At 54.4% G+C, this 18,166-nt stretch overlaps 1 protein-coding gene across 1 annotated transcript in view; it reads left to right on the forward strand.

Moving 5' to 3' along the window:
* The window catches only part of CSMD2 (CUB and Sushi multiple domains 2), a 437,017-nt gene that overhangs the window by 114,558 nt on the left and 304,293 nt on the right, over positions 1 to 18,166 (forward strand). The window contains 1 exon segment of the mRNA XM_055341473.1: positions 1,113 to 1,320. Coding sequence (XP_055197448.1) covers positions 1,113 to 1,320 — 208 coding nt within the window.

The raw sequence follows: 18,166 nt of genomic DNA on the forward strand, positions 1-18,166 counted from the left end.
CCTCCACCCCTCCCTGCCCCTCTGGGTTAAGCCAGCTGGAGCTCCTCGTCTTGCACCTGCTCTGGGCCTTTGTGCTTCTGTGCTTCAGATCTTCGTTTCCCCATTTTCTTAAATGCGGTCTTCTTTTCTTCTCTATCTAGAGAACTCCTATTCATCCTTCAAAACCTAGCTCCCAGGGCACCTGCTCTGTGAAGCTTTCCCAAACTGACTCACCCGAGCATAGTAACTTGCTGCTTTATCCATGTCCTCCAAGGAGGACGTGCGCTCCTGGGAGATGGAGCGTGAAGGGCACAGGCCCGGAATCAGGTTTGGATTTCCAGCTCCTTTAGTCACTCTGAGCTGAATCGCTGTGTGCCTTGGTTTCCTCACCTGCAAAATGGGAGTCCTCCTTCACAGGGTCGTGAAGACCAGGGTCCCGGGATGGAGCCCCGTGTCCGGCTCCCTGCTCCGTGGGGAACCTGCTTCCCCCTCTGCCCCTCCCCGGTGCCCTCCTCCACTGTCTCTGCATCTCTCTCTGTCTCTGTGTCAAATGAATAAATAAAATCTGAAAAAAATAAAATTAAATCTTAGAAAAAAAAAAACATACACATGAGCAGAGTTGGCCTGCATGGAGGGCATCGTAGGCAGAGGGAACGGTGTGAGTGGGGGCAGCCGGCCTGGCCACCGCCAAGGGCAGGAGGGAGGATTGCAGATGTCTGGCTAGCAGCCCCGTGAGTGATGCCCCAGGGACTTGTGTTGAGTTTTCATTTTGTTTCCCTCACATCGGAGGCTTCTTAAGATCTGGTGGGAAGAAATATCCTGCTCCCCACAGTGGCGACCAGGGCGGTAAAGGTGATGCAGGTGACAGCTGAGCTCAGGGCGGAGCACTACGTGCGGTGTTGGGAAGGTGCCCTGAGCGTCCGGCTTCCGTCCCAGCCCGGTGGCTGTGTGACCCCAGGTGGGCGGCTTAACCGGCCTGGTGTCCCTGTTACAGAGCCTGTTGGGACTGGGTCCAGGCCCACCCTGTCTGTGTGTCATTCCCTGGGCCTGCCTGCCTGTCCTGGCTGGAGCCCGTGAGTGCTGGGGCCTGGGAGCCATGCCGGCTCACGTGCGCCTCTTGTCTGTGCCCACAGCGGACGACGCGTGTGGCGGGACGCTGCGGGGCCAGAGCGGCATCATCTCCAGCCCCCACTTCCCCTCGGAGTACCACAACAACGCTGACTGCACGTGGACCATCCTGGCCGAGCTGGGCGACACCATTGCCCTGGTCTTCATTGACTTCCAGCTGGAGGATGGTTACGACTTCCTGGAGGTCACCGGCACCGAAGGCTCCTCCCTGTGGTAAGCACGCTCCCCACCTCGGCCCCCTGAGATGTCGGCCCCGGAGACCGTGGCTCACCCGGCGCAGTCCCCTCGGCATCGGGGCCTGGGGTCTGAGACCCATTTGCTGCATCCAGTACCCGTATGTACCCGTAGCCGGCGAGTCGGCTTCTTGTAACGGAAATGCGCTGCGTGTGTCTGGAGCTGGGGCCCGTTGGGGTGGTGCTGTTGGCACCTGATGTGAGGCGCGTCCTCGCTGGAGAATTCCGGGGCGGGCCCTGCGGGGTAACTGAGGCAAGAAACGCCCCGTTTCGGAGGCCACGGGCTGGGTCTCAGCATGAGGTTGCGAGGTATGATTGCGTTAGTGGAGGGCATGTCCAAGCCGCCAGCGGGGAGTGGGATCGCCCGGTGGCAGGTCCCCATCCCAGGTCCTGCCACGGGCCAGGCATGGTGTCCGGGTCTCCGATGTGAACGGCCGACGCGGCCCCCCCCCCCCCGCCGTCGTCCTGGCTTGGCTGAACATGCGGGCTCCTCCGTGCAGACCTGGCACCGGCAGGTTCCAGAGGAGAAGGACGACGAGCCTTAGCAGCCTTGTGGCTCGCGCTGCCCCAGACTCAGACCCACGGGGCGCGCCCGAGAGGCTCTGGGCTCAGGGAGCGTCCAGCCTCCGTGTGGGCGACGTGGGCGACGAGCCTGGAGTGCTGGTGTGATGCTTGGAGGGGCCCCTTGTCTCCTCCTCGGGCGGGTCCTCAGGTGAAGGTGGGGCCCTGTGTCTGCAGTCAGGTCCGGCGGGAGGCCGTGTCCACATATGCTTCAGCGGGCTAGAGGGCAGCCCGTGGGGGTGGGGAGGAAGCGGGGGGGAGGCACACGGGGGCAGGGGCATGGTCATGAGCTCCTCCTTCGCACCCGGGGCCGTGCCAGGTGGGAGAAACATCTCCGCCGTGTAACACAAGGTCTTTTGAGGGACAGAAAACCAGACAGACTGACGGCGGGAGCCAAGTGTGAGCGTTTCGGGGGGTTAGCACGGGAGCTCACAACCCTCGGACACTTGGGGGCCCGGAGAACTCAAATTTCCTGGGACTGTGGAGGGTGATGCGAGCTGAGCTGGGAGTCGGAAGACCTTGGGGTCATGAGCTTGTCGGGTGAACGCAGCCCAATCGTCCACGACCCTGGACGGGGAGCCAAGAGCAGCACACGTGAGCCACCCGGACCGCGGGGTATCCTGTCGACTAGCCTGGGGCAGCTGCCGGGCACCCGGGGTGCGGAGGGGCACGAAAGCCGGGTGCCCCTGTCCCGCACGGGAATCCCACTGCCTTGCCAGCCTGAGGCCCTCTGCCCCCCTCCCCCCGCCTCTTTCTGTGAATTACCAATTTTTGCAATTGTAAGTGGAATACGTGAGCTTCTTACAGAAAACAGAGGGAACGTGAAAGGGTACGGAGAGACACGTAGGAGGTAATAAGCGTTAGCTGTATTCCCCTTTGGCCTCTTGGCTTTGCTTGGATCAAGCTCCCTGGCTGCTTATGTATATATTAATATTGCAAAATTAGGGTCTTAACATCTATCCGTGCTTATACATTTTTAACTCAGCATCGTATAAGGACAGTCTTCTCCATGTTAATGCAGATGTTTCCAGAACGTAAGAGATGCAATAATAGCATCATGTACTGAGCATTTATCGTCCGTGAGCTGCAGGCTGGTTCTGAGCCCTTCAGGTCGTGGTGTCATTGCTTCCTCCTAGGAACTCCGTGAAGTAGGTAACATCGCCCCCCCCCCCCCATTTTACAGATGAGGAAACTGAGGTCCGGAGAGGTTGTGTCACTCGCTTGAGGTCGCACAGCTAGCAAGGAGCGGAGCCAGGCCTCGGCCTCCGGATCGTTGGGTGTAGAGGCCGTCGTCGTAGCTGAGACAGTGCAGTTGTGAGGTCGCCGTGTGCGTGGCGGTCCCTCGTCGGGCCGACACGGGGTTATGCGTCACACCCGTCGTCAGGTCTCTCCTAAGTTTTCACTTCTGTAGGCAGATGCCATGACGACGGCCCAGTCCTGCCTGCCTCCTTCGACTCCCTGCTTTACCCGCGGGCCGCCTGGGCTCCCGCTGCTCCGGATCCCAGGTGCGAATCCACGCGCTGCCCAAACCCCTGGAGTGAAACAAAGCTGAAAGACTCTTCCTTTTCCTATTAAGTCACTCAGTGGGGAGGGAGAATTGTTCGGGGAGTCATGCAGAACTCCTTGCTCTAGGATTAAATTATAATTATTTACGGGGTAGGTGTCACCGTTTCCCGGCAGGATGCATTTGTTGCTCTGATTTATACTTGCGTAGCAGTTGTGGGTAAACAAACTTGGGGGCTCAGGGCATGTGTGCAAAGACCCCGCTGTCCCCTGCCCTCTCCTTTACGCATCCCTGGACTCCCGTGAAAATGTGACGCCGCCGGTTTAGGAGTACGCTGCTGTGTGGCACCGGCATTGAGACTGTGTGGTGTTTCCTTGAGGTCTGTGCCAAGTCACAGGAAGCCTGCGGATCCCGTTAGAAGACAAATGTGACCACCTAGGCCTTCCTCACCTGATGAGAAGATAGACGGCTTTGGGAGGAAAAACCCCACTACCTCCGTTCCCAGATGGCAGATCCCCACTGATACAGGGTGCAGGCGGGCGGGGGTGGGCATGGGATGCTCCTGACTCAGTTTCCCCGCTCTTCTCCTCCCCGAGTGGGATACAAGCAGGAGAGTTTTAATCAGGGGTTCCGGTTACCTGGATTTCACGGACAAGTAGAATTGCCAATTAGGGAAATAGAGGGCTGATCATCTTTGGTTTTGCCAACTAAGGCCTTTAGAAAAAAAAAAAAAACCTGCCAACTCCTCAGAACATTATTCCATAAAACAGAGGACAATTCAAAACCAAGAATGTGCCAGGATATAATCAAAACGCTGCTTTGCGCGGGCGCGACAGGCCAGGAGGAGCGCAGGGGAGGAGAGGTAGCGCCCGGGCCACGGAGCTGTGTGAGCACCCAGCCCCCGGCTCCGTGCCCTCTGGCCTCGTGGGCCACGCCTGGCCGCTGGGACCCTGAGCTCTGCGTTCAGAGCAGGGGACGCTGCTCCTGCGGCGGCACCAGTGCGCGTCAGCTCGGACATGGTGAGGGATCCCCGGGTGCTCCGGGTGTGTGCTTCCCAAAAGTCCAACTTTACACGTTTGGTTTTCTTAAATTTTTTATTTTGTGATTGTCCATGAGCGCAAGCTGGCGTTGACCTGAGAGTTACAATCCAGATAGAATATTTGGTCCACTGCGTGCACACACACACCCACACAAACACACATGCACACACACACGTGCACAAGCACATGCACACATACGCACACACGTACACACAGGCACACGTACACATGCACGCACACACAGGCACATGTACACACATGCACACATACGCACACAACTGCGTGCACACACGTGCACATGCGTACACACACGCATGCCCACATATGCACACACGTACACACACACGTGCACATACACACATGTGCACACAATACACACGCACACATACATGCAAACGCGCGCGCATACGCATACAAATGCATGCACACACAGGCACACACGTACACGTGTGCACACACACATACACACACGCACGAGCACATGCACACTCACACACATGTGCACACAAACACGTATGCACACACAGGCACACACAGGCACACGCGCACGCACATACATGTACGCACCCACACACACATTCGCACGCACACATATGCACACAATCGCGTGTGCACACAGACACGCACACACGTACACACACATACACGCATACACATGCGCGCGCACACACACCGCTCCACGTCACCACCACCACCTCCACGTCACCAGGTGGACCGCTCCTGCACGCACACACTTCTGTCTCGAGTTCCCTGCACCCAGTTCAGGGGCCAGATACTCCCTCAAGATCCTTCCGGGGGGGGGGTGCTGTGCTCTCCTGTGATAGGTCCGTTGGCTGTGACCTTCACGGAGCCCCATTCCTTTCCCTCACATTCTAGAAGAATCCTCTTACCGCTGCTAACTCTGCTCGCAGGGCCCCTGGGCTCCAGGTGGCTGGGGCCGGGCAGGTGCAGAGCTGGGGTTTGACGACTCAGTAGTTGTTTGAGCCCCTGAGTTCTGTGTCCCCGGAGAGCATCAGGACGGTGCTACAAGTACAACGGATTGCCAGCCCGGGACACAGCTGGCCTCTCCGTGGCGGAGAAAATCAGTGAATTAAACCCCACCGAGAAGACCTGAGAGCCACAATCTTGCCCTCCTCCGTCTCCTTATGCTTCACGCTGTGTGTTTGCGTCCCTCTAGGCCCTTCCCATGGGCTCCAAGGAAGGAGAGGAGGCCAGGCATGCCCTGCAAGAATAGGGAGGGGTCTGCACCTCGGCATCTGAGGACGGGGCGAGCCCGGGAGTCAGATTTGGGCTCAAAACCCAGACCCGCCCCTTCCTAGTTAGAGCACATTTACCTTGAGCCTCGGCTTCCTCCACATCTGGGCAGTGGGGCCCGTCATACCAGCCTACAAAGCACGTTGAAGGCTCTGGACGTGTACAGTGCTGCCTGGCTCACAATAGGGTCGATGCGTCTAGGGTGGGGACCAGAGTCCGGGGAGGATGAGGCCTCTCCAGCGGCTCAGAGCCTCGGTGGCCCCATTCTCCGTGTCCCCACTGAGGCCGCTGTTCCCGACCTGCTGGCCCGGTGGCGTCTTACTGGGCAGAAAGGCACAGCCTGGTCACGGCACGGGTTCAGCTCCCGGGAGAATTGCCTGGAAACCTGAGTAAGGTGCCCTGGCAGGGAGCCCCCTGGCCGACTGGAGGATTCCCTTGCAAAAGTCAGAGGAGAGGGGGGTGATTTCCTCCAATCCATCTTCCCAGGGCCGCCTTGGGGGAGCACACTGTAGGCAGCAGCATCTGTTCTTGGCTGGGCCCAGCACCGGTCTGGCCACTTAGGTGCCTTGTTAGAAACGCAGAAGAGGGGCGCCCGGTGGCTCAGCTGCTTACGCACCCACCTCTTGATCTCAGCCCGGCTCGTGGCCTCAGGGCCCTGGGATGGAGCCCTGCACTGTGGCTCCAAGTAAATCAATCTTTAAAGAAAAGCAGAAGGGGGGGTGGGCTAACGTGACAGTGGCTGCTCTGGGCAGGGCCAGGAGCAGGGGAGCTTGGTGGCTCAGGCCCAGCCCCCACCCCAGGGGCTGCAGAGCTGGGGAGAAGGGCCAGGGAGTCAGGAGAAGACCTTCAGGAGACCACTGTCCCAGACGCAGGGGGCACCGCTCTGCCCAGTGCACTCTCGCTGTCTCCGGTCTGTGGCCCTGCAGAGCTGAGTGGGACCTTCGTCTCCTCTGCTCCTCTCCATCCTCAGTGGCGGCTTTCTCCTGCAGCAGGGAGGCCAGCAAGGCTCAGGATTGTGGGTATCCTTTTGCTGGCAGAAGGGCCGCTGCAGGGGTGTGTTTGCAGTGGGGAGGGAGCCTGGGAGGACCTGAAAAGCCCCTTCCCTCCTGTGGGATTTCTGTGCAGTTCCTACAACGCGCCCCTGACCTTCCTCGGGAGCGTCACCCCATGGGCCAGCCTCTGCCGGCGATGCCCGTCCTCCCTTCCTTGCCCCCGTTGGTGTACGTGGACCTCCGTTCTGTACTTGTTTCACTGGGATCATTTGCAGTCAGCCTGGCCCCACACCCCTGCCGAGTTGTGTCCCGTCCCCCCCCCCCCCCCCCCCCGCCACGGGCCTCTAGGTGACAGACTTGCCTGCACCAAACCTTTGGAGTCTGAAAGGAAAGGAGGGCAGCTGCCTGCCAGGCTCCGGAAGAGGATGCTGCCCTCAGGTGGGAGGACCAAGGCCTCAAGGGGGCAGGGGGGCTGCATTTGAGACAGGCCTGGCAGAAGGGGGGCAGGGAGGGCATCGCCTAGGGTGATGCCGGGCACCCTGCCCAGTGGGAGCTCCCCCTATCCCTGAGATCACACCCACCCTGGGCCTCCACCCAGAGAGCAGCACAAAAAAACCTGCTGGACTGCTGGGATTTCCTGCCCCCCGGGCCACCCCGTAGATGCCGGCTGTTTCTAGAAAGAGAATTTCCCTGGAAAGCCATTTCACCCCACTCTCTGGATCCAGCTTTGAGGATTTTCCTTTCCTTTGTTCCTCTTCCTTCTCTGCTCTTGTTTTCATAGGCGGAGATACAGAAGTTCCCGTCTACTTTACAGACAGTTCGGTTTGAAAATTTTGCTAACAACATTCTCTTTCCTCTTTGAAAGACTTTAATTATTAAGCGCTTTACACATGAAATTTGAGCCAACTAGCGCCATTTGATCTCAGTGACTTTTAACTAGATATTTCATTCAGGAGTCATTAGATTCAGATATAATTAGGACGGGAACAGCATGCCAACGGGGATTTGTTAATAATAACTATTCAGTTATTTACTCATTCACATGTACTTTATCAAACCATTGGCTTAGATCATTTACGTTCTTTGTTACTTTTCCCCTATTTATTTTCAGTAATCGTTTATGGAGCGCCTTCTACGAACGAGGCTCTCCTAGGCTCGGGGGGGGGGGGGAGACAAAGACACAGTCCCGTCCCCAAGGAGTTATTTATTCCCTCCACCAATGTTTATGTAACAGCCATGCATCATGCCGGACCCTGGAGCTCACAGTCAGGGCGTAGCAGCACAATATAATTAAATGCTTGACGATATCATATGTTAGGTGCTTTTCTAAAAGGTATAAAGAAGCTCCCACGGAGACTGAAAAGGGAAATGTAATAGTTAGCATTCTCTGGGTTCGAGAAATAAAAACCCACCTCCAGCTGACTCAAGCTAAAAAAGGGAATGTGCTGGCTTCTGTAGCTGAAAAGTAGAGGGGTCGGCTTCAGGCACTGCTGGATCAAGGTACGGAAACACTATCATCAGAATCTGCTTCTCTCCCCCCCCACAGCTTTGCTCTCTTACCTGTTGGCTCTCCCTCGGGCATGCTTTCTGCATCAGGTAGCAAAGGAAACGACCATCAGCCCCGTGCATTCTGCAGGGTTAGCAAGCCCAGCAAAAAGGAATCTTCTCTTTCCTGATGGTTCCTGCAAAAGCCCGAAGATGAACCTTGAGTGTTCTCGTGGCCCAAGCCCAGGTCACGTGCCTGTCGATCCTGCTCAAACTCCTGGACCAGGAGCGGAGGAGGGTGGTTCACCGAAGGCAAACCAAGTCGCAGAGAAGACAAAGTCTTCCTGCCATTACGGCAGGGGCCTCCCGTCACTCAGTTGAATGAGCCCCAGGGGGGTGACTTTTGAATTCAGCTGAGTTGCGGGAGTCACCACGTTATGGAGCAGGAAAGGGCCTTGGTGTGTTGGGGGCATCGCAGGTGGGTGCAGGGCGAGTGGGTCTGGAAGCACCTTGTGCCGGGCTCAGAGGCTAGAAGAGGATTCCAAAGACTGTAGAAAGCTCTGGAAGTGGTCTAAGCAGAGGACTAACATAGTCACGCTGCATCTCAGTTGGGTCCAAGTGAAAGGCTCAGAAACCAGCCATAAAACCCTGTGTGACCACTCGGGCTAGAGATGACCCATCCTTGAATGACGGCAGCTGTGAAGGGATGGAGAGGAGGGGGTGACCTCAAGAAGTGTCTCAGGTGCAGTATCAGCTGCTTCGGGGGGATCCTCGGAAAGGAGGAATGGAGAAATGGAGACGGGAGAGTCTGGCTTGATCCCACGTTGGTAGGATTGTCCACCAAGCAGCGGGATACGGCAGAAGGAGCAGGGCTCGGGTGGCGGGGGGGATGGTGATGCTCTCCGGCCTCCCCAGAACAAAATGGGCACAGAGAGGGAGTCACAGCTACAGCAGGGAAGGGGGTGAGGTTGGATGCGGGGATGCAGGCACCATTGGGGATTCACATACAGTCTTTGAGGATCTCCAGTGGAACTGGTCAGGAGAAACCAGTAGCTAGGCCTGGAAAGTTTGGTGTTTGGCTAAATACCACCAAGAGGTCATGGTGCGGAGCAGCAGCAGCACCATCATCCTCAGCCTTGTCTCCTCCATCATCACGGTTGGCCTCGCCAGCACCTTCCAGAGTCCACTCATTCAAGCAGACTACTTAGGCTTTTCAACTGCCTGGCATCGGGCTTGGCATGGGAATACAGTCATGGAGGAGATGGGTAAGTCCCTTTGTGGGACTCCTGGTCTACTTGGGAGAGGCCGGCATTAATAAAAATCACAAAATAAGCATAAAATCCACTTGTGTTGATGCCACGAAAGAAATGTGTAGGATGGGGAATCGTAGCAGTGAGGACCCTACTAAGGTAAAGTGGTCGGGGAGGCCTCTCTGTGGGGGTCAGATTTAAGCGGAGGCCTGACTATTGGGAAAGAGCCACCACGGGAAGACCTCGGCATCGGCATTCAGGGCGGAGGGAATGGCAACCGTCGAAGCCTGTCGGTACAACACCCTGTATGTCCTTAAACTTCACACGTGGGAGTGCAATGGGCCTAATGCCTGTGCTCTGGGATTTGGGCTTGTTTGAACATCAAGAGCAAGTTGGGGTCAAGGTCTCAAGCTGGCAGAGAAGCTCAGGAAGCAGCTGAGACGTGTGAGCAAGGCTGCCGAGCCCAGTGGCGCGCAGCTGGGGGGGGGGGGGCATGGGCCTATTCCAGCGGGGCCCCGGAGCTCCTGCCTTCCTGTGGGCTCCCAAGGCCTTTGCTTCCCCGCCTTCCCAGCCACGTCACATGCCGCGAGCCACCCCAGGGAGCTGCCCTCTCTGCCGGAGCCCGTGAAGCTGCATCTGTTGCATGTGTCAGGAGCCAGGCCCTAGATACCCCGCCCTTTAAAGCCTCGTCTCCGGGATCTCTCGGAGGGAGACTGCCCTCCAGGCCCCGCGGCCGCGGCAGGAAGGGGCTAGTGCCTAGCGTGCCTGGCAGGACACGTCTGCAGAGGCCTGGGGCCGCCTTGCCGCCCTTGGTGGGAACTGGCTCAGAAAGAGGGAAGCCGCAACAGCTGGAAGGGGCAGGAAGGGAGACGAGCTTGCAGGCTTGGCTGTGACAGTTCTGCGCGCTCGTGGCCTCTGCGGTCCCCTGGTTCACCCTGATTTTCCCGTCTCTTGCTCCTACAACCTTTTCTGGCTTCCTTCATCTCAGCTTGTCCTCTTCCGGGGGCTGGGGCTGGGGCTGGGGCTGGGGCCCGGTGTGTGACACTCCCAGCCTGACCAGGGAAGCAGGATTCATACAGAAAACCAGCATTTGACAATCTGATCACTGGGCCAGTGATCGCTACTGAACTGAGCAGATTGCATCATCTGGGAAGCAGGAGGGCCAGGGGGGCTTGAGAAGTGGGAGACTTCCTGGAGGAATAGATCCCTGTCGCCTCTGGGATCTCCAGGGTCTCAGACCAGTGGTCGGCCTTGAAGTCCTCTGTCCGCATTAATTCTTCACCCACTTCCCCATAGTTTCTACCCCCAGCCTCCCCTCTGGGAACATTCACGTTAAGATTGGATCCCTGGGTGGCGCAGCGGTTTGGCACCTGCCTTTGGCCCAGAGCGCGATCCTGGAGACCCAGGATCGAATCCCACATCGGGCTCCCGGTGCATGGAGCCTGCTTCTCCCTCTGCCTATGTCTCTGCGCCTCTCTCTCTCTCTCTCTCTCTCAATCTCTCTCTGTGACTATCATAAATAAATAAAAATTTAAAAAAAAAAAAGAAAGAAAACCACCAAAATCCCTGCAACACCAACCACTTCCAGTGCCAAATGCACAAGGTACTTTTTAGGTCTCCTCTTTTTTTTTTTTTTTTTTTAAGATTTTATTTATTTATTCATGAGAGACACAGAGAGAGAAGCAGGCTCCATGCAGGGAGCCCGATGTGGGATTCGATTCCGGGTCTCCAGGATCGCGCCCTGGGCCAAAGGCAGGCGCCAAACCGCTGCGCCCCCCGGGCTGCCCTGGGTCACCTCTTGACACTCGTTCATTCGTGTACCTTGTTGCTTATTCTCTCCTTTTAGAACTTTCTCTTCGCCCTATGCTGCTCTCTCTGACGCTTCTCGGACCTGTCTGACCATTCCTTCTCCGTGTCCTTCGCTGTCCCCAAGCCTCTGCTCGTGCCTTACTGCTCTTCCCGTGCCATGCGCCCTCCCTGGGTACCCTTATCTCCTCTCAGGGTTTCAGATGCCACCTGTCTGTGTAAACTCTCAAACCTGGCTTCCCACCCTGGCATCCCACTGAGCATCAAACTGTAGAGCCGACTAGCTGTTGGACACCTCCACCTTGATGTCACCAGCGTCCCCCATTCAGCCTGTCCCAACGTCACCCATCAGTGGCTACTAAAATGGTCACAGCTAGTTTTTCCTTCCTTAGTTTATGCTGTCACCCTCTACCAGGTCTCCCCCAAACCCGGGAACCATCCGTGTTCTCGAAGTTCTCCCAGCATACCTCCTATAACACCTTTCTCCATCTTTACTCCACCCCCCAGTTCAGCCCCTCATCTCTCCCTTTTTGTGGGCTTTAATAACCTCCTGACTGATCTCCCAGCTTCTTGGCACTCTTCAATTCATCCTCCCCCCTGCTACCAGAATGGTTTAATTAAAATGCAGATCTGACGTGCTAAGCCCCAGGCAAAAGCTTTCAATCATTCTCCATTGTCTGTGGAATAAAATTCCAGCCACTGATAAGGCTCTTTTTGATCCATGCCTTGCCTGTCACCCTAGCCCCGACTCTTGTCACTTCCTTCCTTGGGCTTCATTAACCTTAAAACTCAGTGGTGTGATACTGCAGAGGTTTCTTTTTCACTCATGCGACATGTCTGCCATGAGTCAGTCCACAGTGGCTCCGATCCACATAGGATGGATATATAATATAATATAATATATAAATATCCATAGAATGGATGTATAATATAATATATATATCCATAGAATGGATATAGAATAGAATAGAATAGAATAGAATAGAATAGAATATATATATCCATAGAATGGGAATATAATATAATATATATCCATAGGATGGATATATAATATATATAATACATATTATATGTGTTATATATTATTATATTATATTATATTATATTATATTATATATATTATATTATATTATATTATATATATTATATACATATAATATCCATCCTATGGATATATATTATATATTATATATTATATTATACATTATATTATATATTATATATTGTATTATACATTATATTATATATTATTATATATTATAATTATATTATATTATAATAATATAATGCAGGGGTGTCTCCAGGCTCAAGGAAGTTCTACGGTCCTATGGGCACACCATCTGGAAAGTGTGGCCTTCTCCGACGCTGTGGCAGGGAAGAAGAGAACCTAGCATCGGCTTTTCATGGCCTCCGCCCAGATACAATACACGTCACTCAGCTCCTATTTCATTGGCCAGAAATAGCCACGTGGCCCATCCTAGCTGCAAAGGAGCCTGGAAACACGATGAACATGTGAGAAGGTGGATGAGTCAGTACCGCTCTGCCACACCTCATATTTCAGTGGAGGAGATGCCCTGGCTCCTGTCAGAGGCCAGCCCCTCCCCGTATGGTCTAGGCCTCATATTCCCCAAAGACTTCCCTGCTAAATTCATCTCCTTTTTCTTGCATTCATCATTTCTTTTCTTCTCTCTTGAACATTGCTAACAGCACAGAGACGTGCTCTAATATCTACTAACTAATATTAAAAAATAAAAAGCAGCATGTACCAAAATCCCATTACTCATTCCCATTCAGCTACTGCCAGTTGCTGGAAATGGCCCCTTTCTCAGTGTCTGCCCCACCTGCCCCCCCAAACTGACACTGATATGATTGTGGTCTCCAGATCCAAATCCAGTGTTGCTTCTCCACCGTCGCCTGACTTGGCCTCTTGGCAACACATGACATTGTTCATCGTCCTTGGTGAACTGTTCCTTCTCCTGGCTGACATGGGGCCACACAGCCAGCCGCCTCTGGACACTCCTGCTCCAAAGCCTTTTCTGTCTCCTCCGCTGTCCCACCTCTCTCCAGCCATTACATGTGGATCCTAACAGGAATCTCAAAGTGAACACTTCTAACAGATGTTTTTTTATTGTGCTAAAAGATACCAAAAATTTACCATTTTAACCATTTCTGGGTTAACCACCGAGTGGCATTAACTACATTCTCATGGTTGTACAACCAGCACCTCTGTCCATCTCTACACATTTCTCACCTTCCCAGACTGAACTGCTGTCCCTACCAAGTAACACCCCATCTGCTTCCACCCTCTGATAACCACCTCTCCGTCTCTACACGTCTAACTGATCGAGGGACCTTGTATAAGCGGAATCGTACAGCGTTTGGTCTTTTGTGAAGGGTTTACTGAGAATGTTGTCGGGGCTCCTCCGTGTTCTGGCACATACCACAATCCCATTCCCTTTTGTGGCTGAGGAACACTCTGTGGTATTGTATACTACGGTCTGGTCAGCCGTTCTTCGTCCGTGGACACTGGCTTCTCAGTCCCTCCCCACCCCTGCCCTGTCCTCTGCCCGGCCTTCTCCACCCCTGCGTGCTCCCAGGTGGAAGCTGCTTGTGCCCAGTCCGTGCCCTGGCACCTCCAGCTGCTAATCTGTTCTCCATGCAGCAACTTGGAGGACTGATGTCATCAAATCATGTCTCCCTTGTTCAAGGCTTGCTAACAACTTCCCGTCGTGCTTGGAATACAGTCCTTCGGCAGGACTCTGCGTCCCTGGGCCACCGGCCGCCTCCGTGGCTTCCCTCCCACCACTCACTGCCCGCATCGCTTCCTAGCCCACATCTGCCTTCCCCCTGCCTCTCAATGGGCTATGTGGGTTTCTTCTTGAGGCTTCTGCACTAGCTGTTCCCAGGCCTTGAGATTCTCTTCCTTCAAAGTTGTTTTTTTGTTTTGTTTTGTTTTTAAGACCCAGCTTTTCTGGAATGTAAAAGTTCAGTTGGAATATACCTCTTTAGAAAGCTCCCCCTATGCGTGCAAGCTAAAGTAACCCTCGCTCGCTAGCCCTGCATCTTGTTTGATTTTAGGCATCTGTCAATCCCGGATATTTTCTTGTTTGTTTATATGTGTGTCTCTTCTCTTTGACCTTCCCCTTCCCCCCTACTGCCTGCAGAACCTTGAAAAGCCCCAAATGCAGGGCTCGGCACTTAGGGCACTTAGTAGGTGTCTGAGATTGGCTTGTTCAGGGGAGAGACCTGCTTCTGATTCACCAGTAACAATGTCCTGTGGCTAATTGCAAAGGTTAACACGGAGCCTCTCCACCAAGTATTTTAAGTGATAACCTTCCTGGGGGACATTTGCAAATTAGCCCTGACTCTTGCTGATTATTCATCCTAAACTCAGTCTGATTAATAATTAATCAGCAAACTGCCTGGCCAGAGCAGACTGATCAGTGCTAGAAAGGATCTTAAATTATGCAAGTCACTTGGCCAGTACTGAAAAATAAAAAGCTCAGCAGTCGACAAGACTTGGAGAGGTTTGATTGCAATGTGAGTGAGGTAAGGTTTCTCAGTTTTTTTGTTTTTCCTTTCTGCCTTTTTTTTCCCCCTTTTGACAAAGAAATCAATTAGGCTCAAACTTGCAAACCTCAGAGAGAGACTGAGTAGCACAGAAATAGAAATGTGTTAAATATCACTTTCTTTCTTTTTTGTTCCTTTCCTTCAAAAGGGTTTCAGTCTGGGAGACAGAGGTTAAAATTAGCCAGTTTGTTAAGCAAATGGTTGTCTGGCACCTGATGCCAATTCCTGAGGCCGCATCAGCTTCCCCTGAGCAGCTGCACGCTGGGCCCGGAGATGAGGAGGTGAGAGGTGTGATGGGCTGCTCACTGCCTGCCCCAGGCCTGGGGCCCAATCCATTTGCCAGCAACCTGTCCCACCGGGAGTTCTTCGTGTACCCCGTGCCTCCTGCCTACAGACCCCAGGGAGACAGAAGAAAAGGCAATCAGAGGGTGATGAACAGGCTCCCCATTGCCAGGAGGGAACTCGGTGACCGCCGGGGACCCTTTTAATCCTCTGCAGCCTCCGTCCTCAGAGGCAGGTCCTGCATGTGGCTTCACTCTTCTTCCAGATTCCCCCTCCGGTCGTTAGGAACATGGCTGATGGGGAGACTTAGGGAAAGCCAGAGGGGCTGTTAACATTGAACTCTGGGCCCAGGTATATAGGATTTAGTAAAGTTAGCGCAACTGATGTTTGTCAGAACCAGCAGGGATGGCAAGACAACACCCCAGACCAACGGAGTCAGACTGCCCAGGGCGTGGGACCCAGGCCTAGATTTTCTTTCATCTTTCTTTCTTTCTTTCTTTCTTTCTTTCTTTCTTTCTTTCTTTCTTTCTTTCTTTCTTTCTTTCTTCTTTCTTAAGATTTTATTTATTTATTCATGAGAGACACAGGCAGAGGGAGAAGCAGGATCCCTGCGGGGAGCCCAACGCAGGACTCAATCCCGGGATCGTGACCTGAGCCAAAGGTGGGTGCTCAACCACTGAGCCCCCCGGGTGCCCCGACATCTGGATTTTCAGAGCCACACTGTACCTAAACGGAGCAAATCTTCCCAGAGTAGTAGTACGAAGAGGGTGGGTTTTTTGCCCCTGGTGAAATGATCCATCTTTTCATGAACGGATCCATTATTAAACCTCTTGGTACGGAAATCCCTGGGTTACATTTGACTTACATGTTTGGTTATGGTTTATGTACCAGTTGGGTACGCACATCTTTTACATAAAACGAGGCACAGTGACTCCTAAATATTGTTTTTTTTTGTACGTCTTTATTCATTTAACCAATAATTTTGCCTGCTTACTCTGTGATAAGCCCCGCGGTTAGGATGCTGAGCTGGAAAAAAAAAAAAAAAAAAAGATGCTGAGCTGGAAAGTCTCAACCCTCTGGCCTTGACATCTAGTCTCGTAGGTTCACCTCCTCATCTACCTGGGATGGGCCTTTGCCGCGTCTCCTTTCTGATCTGTGCTGGCTTCTCAGCCCCACCCCCTCCCCCGACCCCCGCCAGGCTCCCGCTGCACTGGCCTAGGCCACTGTGCTTCTCTGGCGTCCTTCTTCCAACATAAACTCTTTAAATGTGTGGGAGATATCAGAAAGGGACACAGAACATAAAGACTTCTAACTCTGGGAAATGAACTAGGGGTGGTGGAAGGGGAGGAGGGCGGGGGGTGGGGGTGAATGGGTGACGGGCACGGAGGGGGACACTTGACGGGATGAGCACTGGGTGTTATTCTGTATGTTGGTAAATTGAACACCAATAAAAATTAATTTATAAAAAAAAAAAAAACTCTTTAAAAAGCATGAACTTACCCATCATCTCTGAATCCTCAGGGCTCAGCAAACTGGAGCAAAGATTTGCTGACAGGTCATTGAATAATGAAGAGATTATTGGTCTTGACATCTGTCCTGTTACTAAAAGGGCTCTGGGCCCAGGCAGCGTGAGACCAAGTGCTCTCGGGTGGTGGTGAGGTGGCGCTGAAGCTCAGAGGTCTCTTGATGGCTTCCATGGGCCGGTTGGTTCCTATGCCAAATGACATCACACATCTCATCTCGTGTTTTCAGCACCACCTGCAGCTTAGGTATTTGTATACCCACCTTGCAGATGAAGAAACTGAGTCTCAGAGGCTGAGCCTTCCTCCCCTGCCCACTGCCCGCCTTAGCTGGGTTCTTCCCACGGCACTCTCCCTGTGGACCCTAGGCCAGCCCCTCCCGGGATCACGTGTTGCCCTTCAAGCAGCCCGTGCCCACCTGCGCTGCTGATGCCTCCAGGATTACGTCTTCTCACGTCCCCAGAGAGCCCGAGCTGCAGCCAGTCCCTGGCCTTTGAGCCAAGTGTTTGGTTTCGCCTTGCACCAGGCTAGTGCCTCCTCTGTTCCTATCACATGCCGGTGAACCTTGCAGGCTGCGCCCCATGTAGGGCCTTGGGTCCCGTGGTTTCTGTGAAGTAGAAGTGAAACCTCCTTGGAGAACGTCTGTGACGGGCCCATCCAGAGGATGTTTGTCCGAAGAGCAAGCGGGCCAACTCCCAGACGAGGTCTGACCCCCTCCAACCCCCGCATTGGGCTCCCGGGGGGGTTGATCCTCCACCCGGGATGTGCAGTCCTTCTGCATGATGCCATGACTCCAGGTATCCATGGCCCAAGTGGGGAGGTAGCAAGCCCCTGCCCTGCTGCACCTGCAGCTCTGGTTCCTGAGCCTAGGTATGCAGAGAGGAACTGCACCTGCCCTCCAGCATCCTGGAAAGATCCCAGGACTCCCCAAGCATGGAACGGAGTGAGGGAAAGAGCATGGCTTTAAGCAGCAATGCTAGGTTCCAATACTGGCTCTGCTGCCAACTGGTTGGCTACCTTATCCTCTCGGGGCCTTGCATAGAGTCACGAGGAACATTTGGCGTGAGAGACTTTGAATGGGCCCAGCTCCCTGGCTCCTAAAGCCTGCTTGTGTCCTCTCTCTGACCTTGCCTGGCTAGAGCACCGGGAAGGGCCTCCCCGGCCCCAGCTGCTGCCCCAGTCCCCCACCCCGCTCCCCCCGCCCCGCAGCCTCTGTGCAGACAGATGGCTGCACGGCGTCCCGTTCAGGGGGTTACAGGTGCCGTGGGCCTCAGCCTCTGCAGCTGGCGGGTCAGGGGAGCCGCCGGGGCCCGGACCCGAGCAGGAAGCCCTCTCCGGGCCAGGCAGCTCTGAGGTCCCAGGGCCACCTTGGCAGCACCCGCAAGGTCGCAGAGAAAGACAGGGATGAACAACAGGCATTGACGCTTCCCTCTGAGCAGGGCGTGTGGTTTCTGAGCCGCCCGTTTTATAAGGCAGGTGGTGGGTCCTTCGCATCTCTCCGCACCCCTCTGCCTGCAGAGAACGGGCCTCGTGGGGCCTCGTGGGGCCTCGTGGGGCCTCCT

This window comes from Nyctereutes procyonoides, unplaced genomic scaffold, assembly GCF_905146905.1.
Source record: "Nyctereutes procyonoides isolate TBG_1078 unplaced genomic scaffold, NYPRO_anot_genome, whole genome shotgun sequence".
NCBI classification, from domain to species: domain Eukaryota; kingdom Metazoa; phylum Chordata; class Mammalia; order Carnivora; family Canidae; genus Nyctereutes; species Nyctereutes procyonoides.